Source organism: Drosophila innubila (assembly GCF_004354385.1).
Source record: "Drosophila innubila isolate TH190305 chromosome 3L unlocalized genomic scaffold, UK_Dinn_1.0 0_D_3L, whole genome shotgun sequence".
NCBI lineage: Eukaryota > Metazoa > Arthropoda > Insecta > Diptera > Drosophilidae > Drosophila > Drosophila innubila.
Window position 1 is genome coordinate 24,372,127 of NW_022995376.1, and position 19,263 is coordinate 24,391,389.

The following is a 19,263-nucleotide window of genomic DNA, read 5'->3' on the forward strand; positions in this document are numbered from 1 at the left end:
CTCTCAGGGGGCGTGTCGTACACAGAAATAGACACACACACACACACACATTGCAATGAGCCAATGGGATTAATGTATATGTACATATTAAACTCATTGAATACTTTCATTGGTTTAGATAATTTCACTTTCAGTTCGTTGTCTAAGTCATTTGTTTTCTTTTTTGTAAAATATTTCTATTGGACTTTGAGATACTCTGTCTTTAACACTTTACTTAAAAATAGTCACATTCCTGCCAAATTTGAATAGACAGACCAAAGGTCGAAAGTCCTCCAAATAGAAAACTTTCTTGTATTGCACTATAATATATCTATCTTTATTATATCTCATCCTATTATATTCTATGGAAATAGGATTACCGATTGTCAAAAGCTCCACCTTTCATTTATTTGATAACTTTTAATTTTTATTCTGCCGTTATCTCTTTCAGTCAGTTTGTTGCTTAAGTCATTTGTTTTGCGCTTTTGTTAATGTCTGAATCAGTTGTCATCTGTCGGGCATTGTCATAATTACATTTATGTAGTCAATATCCAGATAGCTGACATTTGGAAATATGTCAACGGGTTTACGTAATGAATAAGGCATCCGTTACCTTCGCTGTCTTCCAAGGATCGTGGTCAACTGGTGATGGATATACACATAAGTCCAGTGCATGTGACAGCTGAATCGCAAATATATATTGAACAATTTGCTGTAAATGGTCATGTAAAGTCCACTCATGTGTCAATTCAATGCTACTGATGATGCCAAGTCTATACGGGGGACGCGACTGGATGACTTTCATAAGTATCTAGTTAAAAATATGAATTTTTAATAAAAATTATGTCGACATAATCAAGAGATTTTTTATTTTTCCAATTTCTAGCTGAAATGTGATTATCTTAAGCTATTTTTTTAGAGCTGTTAATTAAAAATGTGGTTTTAGTTTTCTTTTCTTTTATTTATTTCTTGCTGTCCTCTACAATGTTTTTTCATAACTTAGCTTACTATGAAATAAATTAATTAAAAGTAAAAAACAAACAGAAAGTGTAATTATCGCAAACAACATACAGATTATTGATTAAATTAATTATTCTAAAATACGTGTCTAAATAAATTAGTTAAAATAATAATATAAACACAATTAAATGACAGTCACTTGTAAATTTGGCTAAACCTTTAATTATATAATTCGTTATTTAATATTTTATTTTTAATGCATTCTAATTGAGCTAAAAACAAGTAATTTGTACATACTTTCACTGGCACCAATATCAAATGTTTAACGGGAGGATTACAGAGTGACTGATCCCAACTATATATATATATATATGTGTGTGTGTAGGACCCATGGCACTCTGTTGATTAGGTGTGAAGCAGTCCTCATCCTGTCAGGGTCTGGGAACGCACTAATGTCAGGTCGAGAGGCGTGGATTTACGCACAAATGTGGAGGAGGAGGAGGACGATGCAGATGGCAGATTGGCGGACTCACTGAGCGGACTACTGGAACTATTCGCCACCGGACTGACATTCGCATCTGTGCGCGATCGCAGCGACAAATCGATGGGCTCCTCCTCCGCTGGACTCGCCGCTGGGAACGGAAATAGCAGCTCCGACTTAAATTGATCCTTGAATATGGGCAATGGTGGCAAACTGCTTCCGATCAGAGCCGGCGGTAGGGTGAATGGCGTAAAGGAGCTGTACAGTGGCTCCGAGTGACTCCGAAAGATGTCTAACAGCTCCTTGTGACGTCGCTGCTGCTGCTCCACAATGTCCGCCTCGGAACTGCCCGCATACGTCGCGTTGCTCTGCCGGAGAACCTTTCGAATGCTGCTGGTCGTGGCGCTCAATACGCTGGTGCCATCATCCGTGGGATCGCCGGCTGAGGAGGCGCCCGAATCACTGGGCGTATTACTGAGGCGGGATTCGAGTTTAAGATGACGCTGCTGCTGCTCGTTCAGATACTTGGCTGCTTGCAGAAAACCAGGCAGACTGGGCGATGGCGTTCCCGTCGCGGCCGCAGTCGCAGTCGCCGCCGCTGCCGCTGCTGTCGCCGACTGCAACGTCAGACTGCTGGGCGGAGTGGCTGCTGTTGCCGATTTGATGCAGGGATTGGTTTTGTCCTGGTAAGTTTGCCGCGCCTGATTGCTGGCTTGCTGCAGTCGCGCCAGCTGATCCAGATTCGCGTTGCTGACATTGCCGCTGCCCGGGCTCGCTCCGCCGCCCTGCTGCTCCTGCAGCAGACAGTGTATCTTGAACCAGTTGGAGCGGCGACCATATCGGGAACCACTCTTCGACATTCCCACGAGCAGACACTTGCGCAGTCGGCAAGCCTTGCACGCCGTACGGTTCTTCTTGTTGATGACACAATCGCCGTTGTGCTTGCAACCGGCAATTGCGGCAATATTGTTGTAAGTGCGGCCAAAAAACGACTGAAATGGAATAGAATAATACAAAATGTATCAATATATATATAATATATATATATATATATATATATATATATTATAGGCATTGCATTAAAAATTAATTCTTGAAATAATTTAGAATGTAATAACTCAAATTCTAAAATAAGAACTTTTTTTTATGATTTTTATCATACAAATTAATTTTAACTTTTATTTTTGATATAAATAAACAAATTATAAAATAACAATTATTTACAATTTTTAAATAAAAAACACGAAATAACTTTTATTTAAAATTTTTACTATTAAAATCAAATATCATTGAATTTTAAAAATAAAAATTATAATTATTAATTATTATTAAATTTCTATTATGGTTAAAGGTGTCTTTAAGGTCATGTGATAAATTAGATATAAGGTATTGGGTCACACGTCGTTTATGTTTTTGGATTTTGGAAATACACAACATTGTTCAAAAGATATTGTCATTTTATTTAATTTTTTAAGTTATAATCATTTATATTACAGAGATTAAATAAATATTAATTTTTAATGCTGAAAAAATTCTTTTTGAGTTTTAAATAAAAACTGAAACTTAATTATTTTCATAATATTGTTTTATGACCAAAAAAGAGAGTTAAAAAAAATATTATTTTTCTTACGATCCCTGGGAATTGGCCAAAAAATAACTTAAAATTAAAAAAATTAAATAATGCATTAATAAACAGAATATTTAATAAAATAATTTTACAAGAATTAATTAAAATAAAAATTAAATAATTAAAATACCTTAAAGCTAATTTGTCTAATTAAATTTTTAAATAATTTAAAATTATTATTCTCAAAGTCGACTAAAATTACAGGAATGTAAACAATTTATTGAAAAACATTATTGGTAATAAAATAAATGTACGTGCACTAATTATATAGTTTATAAATAAACTAAAATTTGTTTATTTAAACAATTCATTGAAAAATATTTTGTAATATGTGATCAATTAATTTTGAAGTGAAATGGCTTTAAAGTGAAAAGCATTAAATTGTGTGTGTGATCGTTTAAAAATAATCATCTATAATATGAGTAACTTAGAATATATTTACCCTAAAAACCTATGGATTTATCATATCTATCTGCTTTATATAAGTTTTACACCTGCGCTCACCTGTGATTTACATTTAGCAAGTGGCATAATTTCTACGATCTCAATGCTTCAATTACAAAATGTGCGTTAATAAATTTGCCAGCTCTCGGAGGGAAGTTTCATGCACTATTTATTGTATCTGAATACACTCTTTGTTTGGTTTGGTTTTGTTTATGTTTTTTTTTTCTTTTAGCCAACTCATGCTTGTAGTTACTTCTCGTTTTTTGTCTTGGCATTTGCCGATGAAGTTCAATGAGTGCCATGCATGTTCAGCAATGAGTAACCAATTTTGCTGACTCATCTAATATGCATGTAATTTTTATTTGATTGACTGCAGTTTACAATTGTTGTTGCCTTGATCTCAGAGCTCTATATACCAGATCCGATCGTGTGTTGCTGCTCTAAATTCGCAGAAATGTTTTCCCATGGCATTCGAAGGGGTACCCCATTGTGTAAACCTACCCATAAGTATCTACTTAAAGTCAATTAAAAATCGATTAATCTACCGAATTGAATTTTAATTATAGTAATAGCATTTTTTTTATCTTTTACTTTTATTTTATGATTGAAAAGTAAATGCTAAATTAACTGCAGATTCGCACATTTTAAGAGGCTGCTAAAATTATATAGCACAACTTTTCTATATGATGGTATAATAAAAATAAATACAAAAATATATAACACATGCTCGTATCTGATCATTAGTTGTTAGGTAGAAGAAAATCATATTTATTTTATTTTCAAATTATTGAGTTTTTCATAAATCATTTGTGATGTTAACTTTTTTTTTAATTTTTAGCAATAGGTATATTTTTAAATAATATTTACCTTGCAACCTTCACATGTAAATGCTCCAAAATGAAAACCAGCCGCCGGTTCACCGCATACTTTGCACAGCTGGTTCATCTGAAATATACCAATAATAAAAGAATTAAAAATAAAGATTATTTGTAGATATTAACAATTTTAAATATTTTTTCATTATTATTATAGTTTATATAGCTAACAATTTATTAAAATGTATTTGAATATTCAAAAAAGCGTAAATAGTTACAATAATAAAATTAATATAATTTCATTAAACGTTTTGGCCTAAAGACAAGAAATGTTAAATCTTTCCAGATTGTCCTTCTTGTTGTTGTGATCAAGAAGATGCTGTGATCACACAACAGTGAAAATACTTAACAACAATAATAACAGCAAGAACAACAACAACAGCGGCAACGACAACAACTATAATGAGAAGAAGAAGCATAACCGATGACCCACTGCGTTTCTCTTTAGTTTTTTTTTTTTTTTGCCACAGGTCGTGGTTAGAAATTGAGGTATGCAACCGACCGGTTTGGGCTGGCACCATATCCAAGACTCGATTCCTTGGCCATCGTTGCTTCTTCTCCTCATCTTCTTCTTATCTTCTTCTTATTCCCTTGCCGGCAACTCTCTGCATGAGGATGGGTCGTGTTCACACATCTAATGTACGTAGTTACTCGTTTTCTGTGCCTGATCATAAAGCTAAGGTCAAACACAACAAAAAGTAACTGGTGAAAAATGTACAAACATTTTGCGTCAAATATTTGATCAGCGTGAAAATGTTTACGAAATCACATAGAATTCTTTAGGGTGGTGCAAGCGAAAGGTATGAAATTGGCAATGATAAAGTTAAAAAACAAAAGGAATATTTCCTGGTATACAAAAATTAATATACTTATCTTATATAGATTTATAAAAAATATTTTTAAAAATTTTAACAAAAGGCCCAACGGCCCCATTAGCTGCGATCATTTGAATTTGTCACCTCCCACTGATAACCTCGCAGTGAAAATGTTAATCAACTTTTTGGATTAGTATATTTAAAATTAAATTATTTTATCAAGCTGGTGTTGTCATTTAATTTATTAATAAGTTGACTTCCACACACCATAATTAATACTTTAATACTTTTAAATTTGTAATATTGTTTTTTTTTTATCATATAAGTTTTAATTAAGTTTTAATATTTATTTTATTTTGATATATAAATTTTTCACAATTTTAATTAAATTTTAGTCAATTGTTATAAGTTGACATTAAGTAAATAAATAATGAGTAACTTCATATGTATTTTATTTCAAATATATTTAATTTAAGATATAGAATATTCTATAACAAAACAATCAAAAAATTATTATGTGGAGTCTTGAAACTTCGAACTAAATGATATATTTTTTAATTAACTATTATGTGATTACTTTTTAATTTTTTGTAATATGAGGCGTAACTTTCTGAAATTGAGATTATGTTCTATCAATCAGTTTTTTTTTCAAATTTTTTTTATTTTGATTAATTTTTAAAATTCAAGTCATTAAGCAGACATAACTTATGAATTTCATAGTATAAATATTGTGAAACATGATCATTTTTAACTGGTCAATCAAACAACTTGGATTATCGAGACTACATGGAAAGCAATACATAAAAGCTAAGCTTCCAAGACAATCAAGATTATCGCTGGCACTTAGCACTTGGGTGAATTTTGGGTCGTCTTCTCAGGCTTTTCTTCTGCCACTTTGTCGACTTTCCGCCATTGCCAGCGCAATTCAGTTTTTTATTTATTCCCTCTTTTTGTTATTTTTTCTTTCTGCTTTTTTTCTGGAAAAGCGCACCGCTGTGCCTAAAATTGTCACGGTTTTTGTGAGGCTGCCGCTGTCTCCGATCTCTGCCGGTACCGCTGCCGCTGTGAAGGTGCAAATTTAATGTTTGCCAATTTAGCAGAGCTCGCTGTCACCTTTGGTGTCCATTAGCGCGCGTTTATATGCAAAGTGGCGGTCTGGCGTGTTCGCCATTATCACAGGAGCAGCATCACGCCGGGCCCACCACCTGCTGAGCGGCGGTTTGCCATCTGCCGCAACTGCCGCTCCGCAAAACTGCCAAGCGATTCGCCCTCCTGCCCAGCGAGCCAGAGTCAATGTCAAGATATGGACACAATAACGAACCTACCTCGGAATTTTACCAAGACAACTGCCAAAGACGTGAAGTGCTTATGTTTAATGCTCGCCAGTTACCCCCCTTTTTCAACTTTATTGGGTCAAAGCCCATTCTCTGGACTTCTCAACAGTATGAGTCCTATGAGTCCTACTTTTGTGCATAATAGATGTACTAAAAGTGCTAAATCATGTTGATTTTAGGTTTGATAACATGCACATTTCGATAAGATTTCATAAGAACATACACGGTAAATAATAATGATTATTTGTTGTTTTTTCCTATGAAAATATCATTCACTTTTAGTTAGTTTAAAAGAGCGTGAAATATAGAAGACGATTTTATTAAGGGTAATCTCTGCGATTTCACCATGTGCTTTAAATTTATGATTTTTTATTATTTTACTTATAAAATAATGATAATTTTTGTGCAAAAAAATAAAACTCAAGATGTAATCATTATTTTTGAGCAAAAAAACTTATAAAATAATAATATTTTCTTGAAGAAATAATCATTATTCTAAAACTCAAGAAATAATCTTTTTTTAGGCAAAAAAATAAAGCTCTCAAAATTACGATACTTTCTTAAAAAATTATGATTATTTTATAAGTTTTAAATTTTCTTTTCTTAAACATATTGATTATTTTTTCAGTTTTATAACATAATAAAAATCAAAATTAATGATTATGTTATAATTTTTATAATAAATCTTTTAATGATTACATAATGTACATAAAATAAAGTTTTATAATTAAATTTATTATATTTTACATTATATTAAACTAAACATAGTTTTATCCCAATAGTTCTTTGAAGAGAATGTGAGTTAACTGAAAGAAAATGTAAAACATTTAATTTTGCTGGGAAAGATGCAGCAAATTAAATTCATTAACTGAAGGTCCCCAACCAAACGGCATATAAAATTGGAGTGGTTAAATTAGGTATTGGCATTAATATTAGCTTAAGATGTAAGCCAAAGGAAATAAATGGCATGTAAAAATGGCATAGCCAAACAGAAAGAAACCTGTTCGGATTAATATCCTCATACAACATGTTAACGACTAATTAAAATCTATCTATTGTGAATGGTAAACTTGTGGTCATAGGTTGAAAGTGAATGTTGTGAGTGGAAGTACTTTTTTTTTTGCAAATGCGTTCTCTTCTAACTTTTTTCAGTTTAGAATCTAACTATCGAGATCATAACATTTTTTTTGCAACTACATTAAATCGAGCTTAAGCCGATCATTGACAAAGCTTTGAGTGCATTCGGTTTCGAGTACGAGTTTTTTATATTTTTGTGTACTCAGATCAGATGCAAAGCTTGTTCATTTGGTAACAATGAGAACAAGATCAAATGTATGTATGTTTCTAAATTTTAAACAAGCTCATCAAGTAGCCGTTGACAGACATCCGAAGGACTTTCAGCCCATAAGCATGGCATAGAATAAATAAACAGAAATGTGTCCTTAAAAGCAAACAGAATCTTGTACTTGTACAACGCAAATCAGATAAAAGACATCTCAAAGAACTAGAGAAGGAGAGCCATTAAAAAAAGGTGTTCAAACAAGCAAACCACGATTGTTAAAAATATTTTGAAGCAACTTCAAAATAGAACAAGTCTAGAGTCCGTTCAAAAACAGGAGCAACAGACTCAAAACTCAAAGATCGGTGACACACAACACAAAACACACAACCCCGAATGGACGACAATAAACAATTGCCCATAATATGCTTTATTATTAGCCTTTTGCCAAAAGACATTGCAATATGCAAATCTATTCAACAGAGTCACACGCTCTAGTTTGAATTGTTCGCTTCCTGACTCTCGTCTTTGGTCCCTACTTCTTCTTACCACTCCTCAGAGCTCAGTCCTCAGTCTTCAGCCCTTTTTTTATACTTGATTGCCAGTAGCAGTCAGACAATTAAATGCTTGAATATCTTCAACATTTCATCTTCCTTTTACCAACAACTCTTGTCGCCCTATTGTAATCATTTCTTGACACTTATCGCACAAAAGGCAATCATATAATTAATGAGCATGTCAATGAGCGTCTTTTGTTTTCTCTTTTGCTTCCTGAATGTTGTCGCTTAGGTAATCCTTTGAGCATAACAAAGCTCTGCCAGAGCAAGTGCCAGATATCAAATCTGACAGAACTGGTATCAGATAAACTGGCAGCCGGGAAATATTCCAATTCCAAGTATTCAACAATTTTTATCACGCCGAGCTTGCATTAACTTATAATCATATCTTTTATATGGGCTATTAGAGGATTACTGATTAAATTCTTTTTTTAATATTCAAGATGCATCAGTTCTATTAGCATAAGTAATAGTTAATAGCTCGGCTTGTAAACTAATGCATTTTATTACAAAATATAAAATGCAGCAAAAAATTACTAGCCATAAATCAGCTAAAAGGTCAAGGTTGCAATATTTAAATTACTGCGTAAAATGCGAAGAATCTTCTTGAAAGTTGTTAAATAACATAAATTACCTAACTTTTCTTGATAAAATAAATGTTCTCTAAAACATTATTTTTTTTTAAAATAAATTGATTTAATATTTCTGGTTTATATAAAATAAATTTATTGTTTTATTTAGAACATACACAATATTACTTTCATTATGTTTAGACTTTAGTAACGCTTCCAATTATTCTCGTTATTACCCTATCAATTAATAATCCAATTTAAGCTGCACTCACCCTTTCACAATATGATTATGCAGAAAACTGCTTATAAACATAAATAATAGTTTTAGCTTTTTTGATATTCACACAAAAATACACTTTTATTAATTTTTCACAATTTATTTCAAGATATCAAGATATTTATATGATCTTTATGCCATCACTTAAAAATGAGCATTATTTGAACACGTTTTTGTTGTTGCATTATTTGTAGCCAATTTAGCGACGGCTTTTCACTCGAAACTCGTGAGCAATCACGAGCCGCACATAACCGATAGCCGCGATAGACACGCGTGAGACAATTCGGAGTAGCGGTATTCTGCAGCCTTGCGATGCTTTGCAGCGTAGCGCCCATCCGAGACTAAATCCTCATCATCGTTCTGAGCTCCAACCAACCGACTGACTGGCCCTGGCCTCAAAGATCATCAACAGCAGCAGCAGCAGCAGCATTTGAAGTCGCGCGCGCACGCGTCTTCTCTTATGTGTGTGTGTGTGTGTTTGTGTGAGTGCTGGTTTGCCTGTAAGTGTGTATGAGTGACACTGTAGCTACCCAGCAGGAAATACAAACACTTAGCGGAGGATATGTTACTTTAAGAGGTTTTTTTTAACTAGTTTCGAAAACTGAATATTTTATACCCAAATAAAAAATATGCTTAAAAAAAAGAAAGATGCAAATAATTTAATTTTATTTTTGTTTCAATCGTCAATTTGATTGGATACATTTATTTAGAGATTATATTCATCGCAATCTCTAGCTCTAGTTCATTTAAAATCACATTTCCGAGAGTTGTCTTTCAAAGAAAACTGTGAAGTTTCTGTGCCATCCGCGAACATCTTACCTTTAATAGGTGCATCTAAAATCGTAATTATGCTTAAATTTGTAATTTTCTTCCTTATTTTTTTCTTTGTTTTTATTTTTACTAGAAGTTTAAACAATTAAATTAAATTTTTTGTTTTAGGCCCGGTTTTTAATTGCTTTCTTTAATTTTATCAAAGATATATTATTAAATTTGACATGAATTAATATACATTTTACACCAAAATATCTCTGATATAGCTATCATATTGACAAACCGGCTCTTAAAATGTTAAACTGTATTAAAAACTGTTTCAGTTATTGTAAAATTCAAAGGTCTGTACTTGTATTTTATAATATGAGCAATCATTTACATTTATGTTATTATTTTGAATTTTGAATATTTCTCTAAGAATCTATTCTATTTTTGTAAGCAATACACTTCAGAATATCTTGTGAGCTTTGACAAACTTCTGAACTTCAGCCTGGGAATATGCAGTTAAATCTGCTACCTGCTTGAATTTTGCTAAAATATAAAGAATACATACATCCTTAAAGTTTATCAAAGAAAAAATTTCAAATTTGACATTAGTTTCTATAAATTTTACGTTAAAATATCTCTGATATTGCTGTCAAACCGCTTAACTAGACATTGAAAAACCGGCCCTTAATAACGATATACCAAGAATCTAAGTATATGTAGTAATATTGTAAAAAATTGGGAGAGCTACTGACTTTCAGCCTGAGAATCGACAGCAAAATCAGCTACTCGCTTGATTATTCATTACAGAGGGCAATTGCAATTTCCTGTTTACAAACAGCTGTTGTTGCTGCTGCTGCTGCTTCTGCTTTTGCTGCTGTTAATGTTAAGTGCTGTGAACTGTTAAAAGCCGGCTTTGCTGTTTGTTGCTGTTGTTGTTGTTGCTGGTGGTTGGTGCTCTTTGGATTGCTCTTTGCCTTTTCATGCTGAATTGTGGTTGGCTGTTGGCAGCGGCACGATCTGTGAGCGTTCGTTTGTTTTCATTGAATTTCTCGATGTGGTTGGCTGTTGATTTTTTTTTTACGATTTGCTTGTGTTGTTGTTGTTGCTGTTGCGTTGACTTTACACACAGTACAGTTATTATTGCTCGATTGCATGTGTCACTCTCTGGCTGTGTGCGTGTGTCTGTGTGTGTAGTGTGTCTAAGTGTTTATATTGTAAATGTGCATTCATTTGTATTCGTATTGGACTAATGTGCCAAAGAGGTGGGCACTTAATGCCCGTCGAGCTGTGTAAATAAAAGCGCCAGTGCGAACAACATTTTCTAATGAAATTAGTAGCTTGTTTACAAAATGGTGAATAAACGAGTTTGTTGCTTAAGTCTTTCGTTTTATGACAACATTCGCTGCTGCTATTTAAAACGAATATTATACATTTTACCAATAAAATTAAAGATTAAAATCAATATTTGTTCGGCGATACATTTTTAGACAGTTTTTTAAATTTCTTGAGCAAATTTTCAAAATAACAATTTTGCAAATAAAGATTTGTTTTAGCCAAATAATATTATTATAATATTTTCAGAGGTCCACAGAGCATTAAAAACCAAGGTAAAAATTTATTTGTATCAGGAATTTTAAGAATTTTTAACATCACCTTATTGCAGAATAAATAAATAATTTGTATCCTTGTAGCCACTTAAAGTTTATCATTATCTTTTCATAAAAATGCAAAGATAATCTTGTTAAAAATTAATAAGAAAGAAATCTCAAAGATTAACAGAATGGAAATATTTAGAGATTACTTTTGGCATCCTTAAGCAACCCAGTCAGAAACAATTCGTGGCGCGCTTTTAACGCGTTTTCCTTTATCTAATTGAATTCGCTTGTCATAAGCTAGATCTGTGGCAGCTGAGATCAGTTTTGAGTGGTTACCCGGGGCAGGGCAATGGGCAGAGAGCAGAGAGCAGTCAGACCCGCTTGTGTCACTTCATGATGATGATGATTTCATTTTAATAACACCACTTGCAGTCCACTTGCAGACAATGGACAATGGACAACGGACATACCACAAGCCAAGAAGTAGATCCATTTAATGCCCCAACAGCACCACAACCCGCTGAGGCCGTTGTATGTCAACACCAGTTGACGGAGTAACAAGGAAGCGCAACACTCTAAAACGACGTGTAATTTATCACAGCACGAGCAGCACTTAGCCATGAACTGGACGTGTACATTGCGGTTAGTTCTATTTTTTTTGCACACAGACTGCTTCTATAACTCTGACTGTGGCTGTCAGCATCGCTGTCCTCGTCATAATCTCAACTTCTGTGGACTTTGCATACGTAGAGTCTTCATCGTCATCGTCATCGTCATTTCTTCTCAGTAGGCAAATCTGTTGCATCTGGCAACATTTTAATTTTAATTAAGTTTACGCGCTAGTCAGAGATGACGACGGTCTTAGCCACCTCTCTAGACTCTATCTTCATAGGTCCCGGCGTAACTGCAGACTGGCAATCGCGTGCTCATGGTGATGAGTTGGGGCATTAGCTTTGATGCCTGCTCATATTTATTAGAGCGCAATCTACTTCAAATTATTGTTGACCAGTGCACAGAGAGAGATTTATTTACTAGCTGAATTTTCGAGTAAAACCAGTACATATGTAAGTACTACGAACATATCTTTAAATGCGCTTGAAGCTAAAGTTAACTATCTAGATTATGCTAGTTCTGTAAAGAATATAATTTTTCTAAATCAAAAAAATATGATTGGTTTAGAATATTAATTTAGAACTTTCAATTTAAATATAACACCCCACCATGCTCGTTTTAAATTTGATTATATTATTCAGCGCCGTTGTGACAAAAAGTTGAACCCGGGGCAAAGATTTTATCCGCATATTGTCTGAATTTAACAATAACATCCAGAATACATACTTTAAAAATACATGCTAAAATTAAGAATGGTTTGTTAATTCTAAAATTGTAAAATTGATTTAAGGCCCCCCAAATTAATACCTATTTTGTTTAGCTTTTATGAAAGCAAAACCATAAATTATTTTAGTGAAGTATTTTTTTCAGAAGTGCGGTAATCCTGGATTCTACCTTAATCAAGCACAATAATGTTGAGGAAGGTTCTGTAAGATCTGTTTCCGTAACATACTGTTTAATTTTGACTTTTAACATCGTTGGCATTTTATCTACTTACTATCTTAATTTAACAATAATGTCCTGAATAACATACTTCAAAAATGCGTGTTAAAATCAAGAAATTTTAACGTGAATTTTGGAATTATTTTTTTTTTTATATGGGTTAAAATATTAACAACCTTTCGGTTCGTAATTTCAGTATTAATATTACCTGAGCATTTTCTTTTTCCCAATTGTATAGTTCTTATTATAGTTAACTGATTTTTTTTTTGCAGATTCTTCCGATAATAAAATAATATATCAATAAGAGTTCAGAAATATGGAGAGTACTAAAGTGAAGTATATGTTTGTATGTAAATTTTTAAGTAAATCTGTGGATGTGATTCACAATGACAGCAAGGCCAAATAAAAAGACCAAATCGAATACCGTTGATGAGGATGTTGAAAGAGTTAAACATGCAACATTTCCAAATACAAATTGTCGATTGCCAAAAAGAGCAACGAGCTAACAAAATAGGCGACAAATCTGCTTCTGCATGCGGGCAAAGGCATGCCAAGTGCAGCACAGGACTGTCTAGCAATTGGGTGGTGAGAGGAGGGGAGAAGCGAAGAGAAGTGGAGAGAGGGGGGGAGGGCAGAGAAACAGAGGCAATGCGACATGGCCACATGGCGACATTGCAAGATTGCGACATTCGATCGCTGCCAAATCGATCCAGATACAGATACTTTAAATCACAATTTCAAACTGAACGCAAGCCAAACCAAAACTCGCAAAAAAGAAAAAAGCAAAAAAAAACTGAAAAATAGCTGTGCGCACATGTCAAAGGCGGCAGCAAAAAACTAACAACAAAACAACAACAACATCAACGACTTGGCAGCAGCATTTTATTTCAATTTCAATTGATTGTCGTACAATCGCCATGAATAATTCAATTTTACAATTGCATTTCCCCTCGCAATCGAAGGCTAGAGAAAGATACATGCACACACACACACACACTTACAAACGCACACTTAGACAGAGTGGGCGTGAGTGCGAGTGCGACCGAAGCTAGAGTAAGAGTAAGCGATAGGGAATATATTTTAGCCACTGTCTGTGCTGCTGTTGCTGTTGCTCCAACCGCTGCTGTCAATGCTGCTGGCGACAGTGGAAAAACAACAACAACACAGTTTACAATGAAGACGACCACCTATTACACATGATACATACCAGATATTAAAGTACTATTCGAACAACAAACTGATTCACAGTAGGAAATCGACTCGAGAATGAAATAATACTTAACTATAGAATCTTGCTATCGATTGCAATCTACAATATATACTATGTATTTTTGATTATTCAATTCAGATAAATTTTGTAATTATTATTATTGTTGATTTGTTTCTTATATAAATGCAGTATTAAGCTTAGTTTAACTATTTAAAGCTGTAAGAGAGAGAGTTGTAAAACTATCATGATTTATTCGAGCTTATGTACAATTACTATGTGCCCTATGAGAAACAACATATAAATTTTAATAGCTCTGTCAGTAATTGACGCTGAGGTAAATTAAAAAATTTTATTTAAATATGGTATTAAAATTTTATACATTTGTATAATTTAAGGAAGCAAATGATTGCTTATTAAAAGTAGTGCCATGGAAATATTTGAATAAAACAGGAATCGCAAGTAAGAGCTAGAGTTAAGAAAAACGAACGTGAAAGTGTTAGATACTTTTTCGGTATGTAGTATACTGGATAAAAATTAATTTAAAATTTTTATGACACAAATAAACCCTAATTTTTATTAATCAATCAAAAAAAAAAAATTATGATAAAATGATTACATTTATTATTTTTTATTTTTATTGAAAAAGCGTAACATAACTCTTATCTGTATTTATAAAACTCTTTGTCTTGACTCACTCACTGACTGATCATTACACAGTCAGATAGAAATTTTTACACAGCATAGCTGAGGCAATTTTATCGTGCAATAAGACGACGTTAATTCGATGGGGTTTAATATTCTCCTAATAAGAAAAATTATATATTTTTTAATTTTGTTATGAAAATTAAAATACAATTTTTTAATTTTATTATGAACATAGAAATACAATTTTTATTTAACTTTAATTTCCTGAAATAAACAGAGCAAAAATAGTCAATTCTAAGAACATTAAAAACATTATCTCGTAAACACTTAAAAATTCAACCACTTTCGCTTGCTAATTTCTTTGACACCAAACAACAAATGTTAACAAATGATGCCAGATGGGTTTTAACAAATTCGGGTCGATAAAAAAAGGGACATGCCTCAAAATATCATCTTGAACCATTAGCAAAGTTCAGTTGGCTACCTTTATAGTTGGACTAGTTCATTCATAGTTTGATTAATGAGTTTATTATGCAACAATTATGTATATAAACATTGCGCATTGAATTTTGTTTCCAGTTTCAAGAGCACGGCTCATGTCAAATTAATGAACTTGGCTCTTGACTTTGACACTTCATAAAGGTGTCGACGCTCAAGGATGTGAATGTGAATGCGACTGGGAATGAGAATGAGAATGGGTCAGGACATGCATTTGCTGACTGTTCCTAATTTCATTTGGCTCAGTTTTATGCAGAGGCAGGCGCTGACATCCCAATCCCTGACGCACATAAATCACCATGCTGAAGAGCCTGTTAAATTTGCATAACTTAACAGTTCTGACGCTGACGCTGACGCTGACATTGAAATGCCTTGGAATCTGGAAACTGAATTCGTTCTACTCGTACCTAAAACTAGTTTGCATCCTGGCATGGGATACTCTTGCAACCTCTTGCCTCATGATGAACGAGTGTCAACAATACTGAGGCACAGTCACAAGCTTATGTTAGGTCGCCATCTGCGTCATCCATCTGCGCTGCTCAGCGCTGCGCCGCGCCTTTTGGGGCACATATTTAGCCAGTGATGTCATCGGCGCACATTTCTCCAATCTTCCGCCAACTCGCATAAGTTCGTAGCCCAATTTGTTAAGAGCGCGTGCTTCAGTTTCGCTCCTCTCAACGCTGTGTGGCGGCATTTGCTCAAAAGAGCCTAATAACAATTGTGCGATCTGGTTTAGCTCTTGTGGCTGTGCCTCACTTTGCTCCAGACGCTCCTCTTCACAGCTAACGAGCACATGTTCACTTTGTCGAATACCAAATGCCCTAAGAAGCCAACGAGGACCAGAGGCAGACTACACATCAGTTCACAGAATGCTCCCTTTAATGTCCTCAGCTATATGAACTCTGGCTAGATCGTACCTTTTTGGGCTTCAAAATTTTTTATAAATGTATAGTCTGTCACATTAACCTAAATGTGATGTACAAAAGTCCAGTGGTGTCCAAAATAGGCAATAATATTCACATTTGCTACGAAAAAGTATTTAATGATCAATTTTATCCTACTTTGGATATCACTGTTTTAATGCTAAATTAACTCTAGGTACACTTTAATTCCTAAATTCCTAAAAATTAAGAAATTAATAATAAATGTATCATATAGTTATGTTATAGAACAAATTCGCTTAAATTAAAAAAAAAAAAATGTACACACAATTCTTTTATAATGATATTACTTTAATTTTATTATCAAAAGTATATAAGAGTTATAAAATGTCGAAGAATTATTGAAAAATTTAAAATAGCTTTGTTAACGTATATCATTAATACAAATATTCAATATTTTGTAAAAAAATGCAAGGGTGTTAGAAATTTAAATACATTTAATTATTCTTAAAAATTGGACTTTTAATTTATTTCTATGACAAGCCTTGATATTAAACCTAAAGAGTTTAATATAAGACAGTGTATACAAAATATTTTTGCATTTGCCTGTGCAGGGCCTAAAAACATTTAAGAAATTAAAAATAATATTAAAAGAGTGACAAATTGGAGCGCCTTCAACCTGGCACTGGGTGTAAGTAGCACGCATGTGGAAAGATTTTAGGGTTTGGCTTTAAGTGGATTTAATTTCGTTGCGCACTGAAGAAAAAAAATTTGGTTTACCCTATAAATCTCAGACAGTATGAGATTTTTTTACGACTGACATTAATTGAATTGCGGGCTTATTTTGGGGGTACTCTGTACTTTTGGCATAGCACACGCTCCATTTGATTTATATGCAATGCGTAATCTTCTTTACAAATTGCCAGTTGAACTTGGACTGCACAAGGTTCGGGTATTAAATGGGTTCAAAAATTGAAGAATCGCATATGCCACAGTGGGAATTGGCTGGAATGCCTCGCCCAGCTTTTGGTGCGGCTTTAGAACAAAGTGCAACCGAAATGCCACAAACAATTGCATCACATTTTCGTTTCTATCTCTCTCTCTTACTCGTTGTGTCTCATTCTGCATTTGCAACTTTCTTTTGGTATGCTTAATAGTCCAAACCAACTGGGCTAGTGCCAGTTTCTGTCCAAGAGTCCAGAGAGTAGTCGGCCGCCTTTGGCAAGATCAAAGCTCGGCGATATAATTGGTCGTTGTTTTGTTTGACCGCAGATCTGTGCGCATTCACATCCACATCTACATCCACATCCAGATCCACATCCACATGTTGCATCTGCCCGCTTAATAATAATTCGTTTTGGCAAACAATGTAAATTCTTCATTAGCCTAGCTTCCTAATTTGCTAGGGGAAAGAACGTTCGGTACTTGGTAATTGAAGGCATGCCTGGTAGTAGGAGATGCAGCGAGATCTGGATAAAGGTATTTATGAGGGTTGCGCTGAAATTCGTTACATTTTCAAATTGTTTGCTTTATTGGGAAACGTGTCAGACAAACAAAGTAAATTGTAGAGCTTAAATCATGAAATGATTCTGGCTTAAAATTTAATTTTAAAATTTCATGCAGGTATAAAATAATTGTAGAACTTTTATCATGAAAAATAGTTTAATTGTAATTGTAATTGTTAAATTGCTATATTGGGGTACGTTTCAGACAGACAGACAAAGAAAATTGTAGAACTTTAATCATAAAAAGATTCTGGATTTTAATTTAATTTAGTGTCTAACGCCTTAATTTATAAGCTTTGTCTTGTAGCGTAGTTAGGAATTACCTATATAGTAAATAAATAAAATATGAATATGCTTAAGACTTAAGTATTCCACATAATATATTAAGATAGTATTATTAATCAAATAAAACACCCCATCCAACCTCAAAGTCAACCCATCAGAGCAAATCATAAATAAAATAATTAATTTTCTACAGAAATGCAATCTACTACAGAAAATATAAATTTGTATATAAATAACTGTCGAGTCGATGGCCCAGTAGCTAGTACTCTAAGCGTAGTTACTATAGTATTATAATACATGATAATGATTTGAGAAAAATAAAATTTAATGCAGGTAAATTGTAGAACTTTAATTATGAAAAAAACTATTTAATTGTATTTTGGAAAGTTTCAAGTGCGTAACAATGTCAACAATTATCAAATAAATACTGAGTATACGCTTCAAAGTCCGTACATCCTCATAGCAGCAAATTGCAATCGATGAGTTTCACATTGCAATTGCATTAGACATTCTGGTGTGCATATTCGAAATGCTCTCACTGTCGCAATTTTTCACTCCACATGGTACTGCGGAATGCTCTGCTGATTGATCGATTGATTGAGTGATTGACAACGGCGCCAATGAAATCCAACTGTCGCTAAGTATAAGTTCACGTTCTCTAATTAATTAAATGCCAAATGCCAAACATATCAAAAACCAAATCAAATATGGCAAAACGCTGACTAAAGGTCCAAGTCAGAACTCAATATACTGGAGGCTGGTTGGGGGTCCGAGGTTAGCATAGGGGGTTTGGGTTCGAGGAGTATATTACAATAGGAATTTCCTGTTTTATTTGCTGTTTTTTTTTTGGCTTGCTCTACGGTGTCGTCGACTGTGACTGCGACCATTCTTTACGAGCGGCAATAAATTTAACAATTTGTTTAGTGCAGTCACACACACAAAGACATAGATATACATACACATAGACACTGCACTAGAGACACGCAAAGTGTCTACGTAGCACCATATATGGAATACGGGGACCTGAGGCGCAGATGCCAAAAGCAAAGCAATTTGTCCAGCGGTAAACAAAAAACGCTTTGGGGCCACTTGGGAGACTGCGTTCAACTGGTCTGGTTATAAAACTTGAAG

At 33.8% G+C, this 19,263-nt stretch overlaps 1 protein-coding gene across 1 annotated transcript; it reads right to left on the bottom strand.

The window, feature by feature from the left end:
* Positions 1–1,143: 1,143 nt before the first annotated feature.
* On the bottom strand, positions 1,144–9,265 carry LOC117787880 (protein embryonic gonad). The gene is made up of 3 exons (XM_034626504.1): positions 9,196–9,265; positions 4,359–4,436; positions 1,144–2,412 (listed from the first exon to the last, which is right to left on the bottom strand). Exons 2-3 carry the CDS (start codon positions 4,434–4,436, stop codon positions 1,363–1,365), a joined length of 1,128 nt encoding a protein of 375 aa, XP_034482395.1. The 5' UTR covers positions 9,196–9,265; the 3' UTR covers positions 1,144–1,362.
* Positions 9,266–19,263: the final 9,998 nt, after the last annotated feature.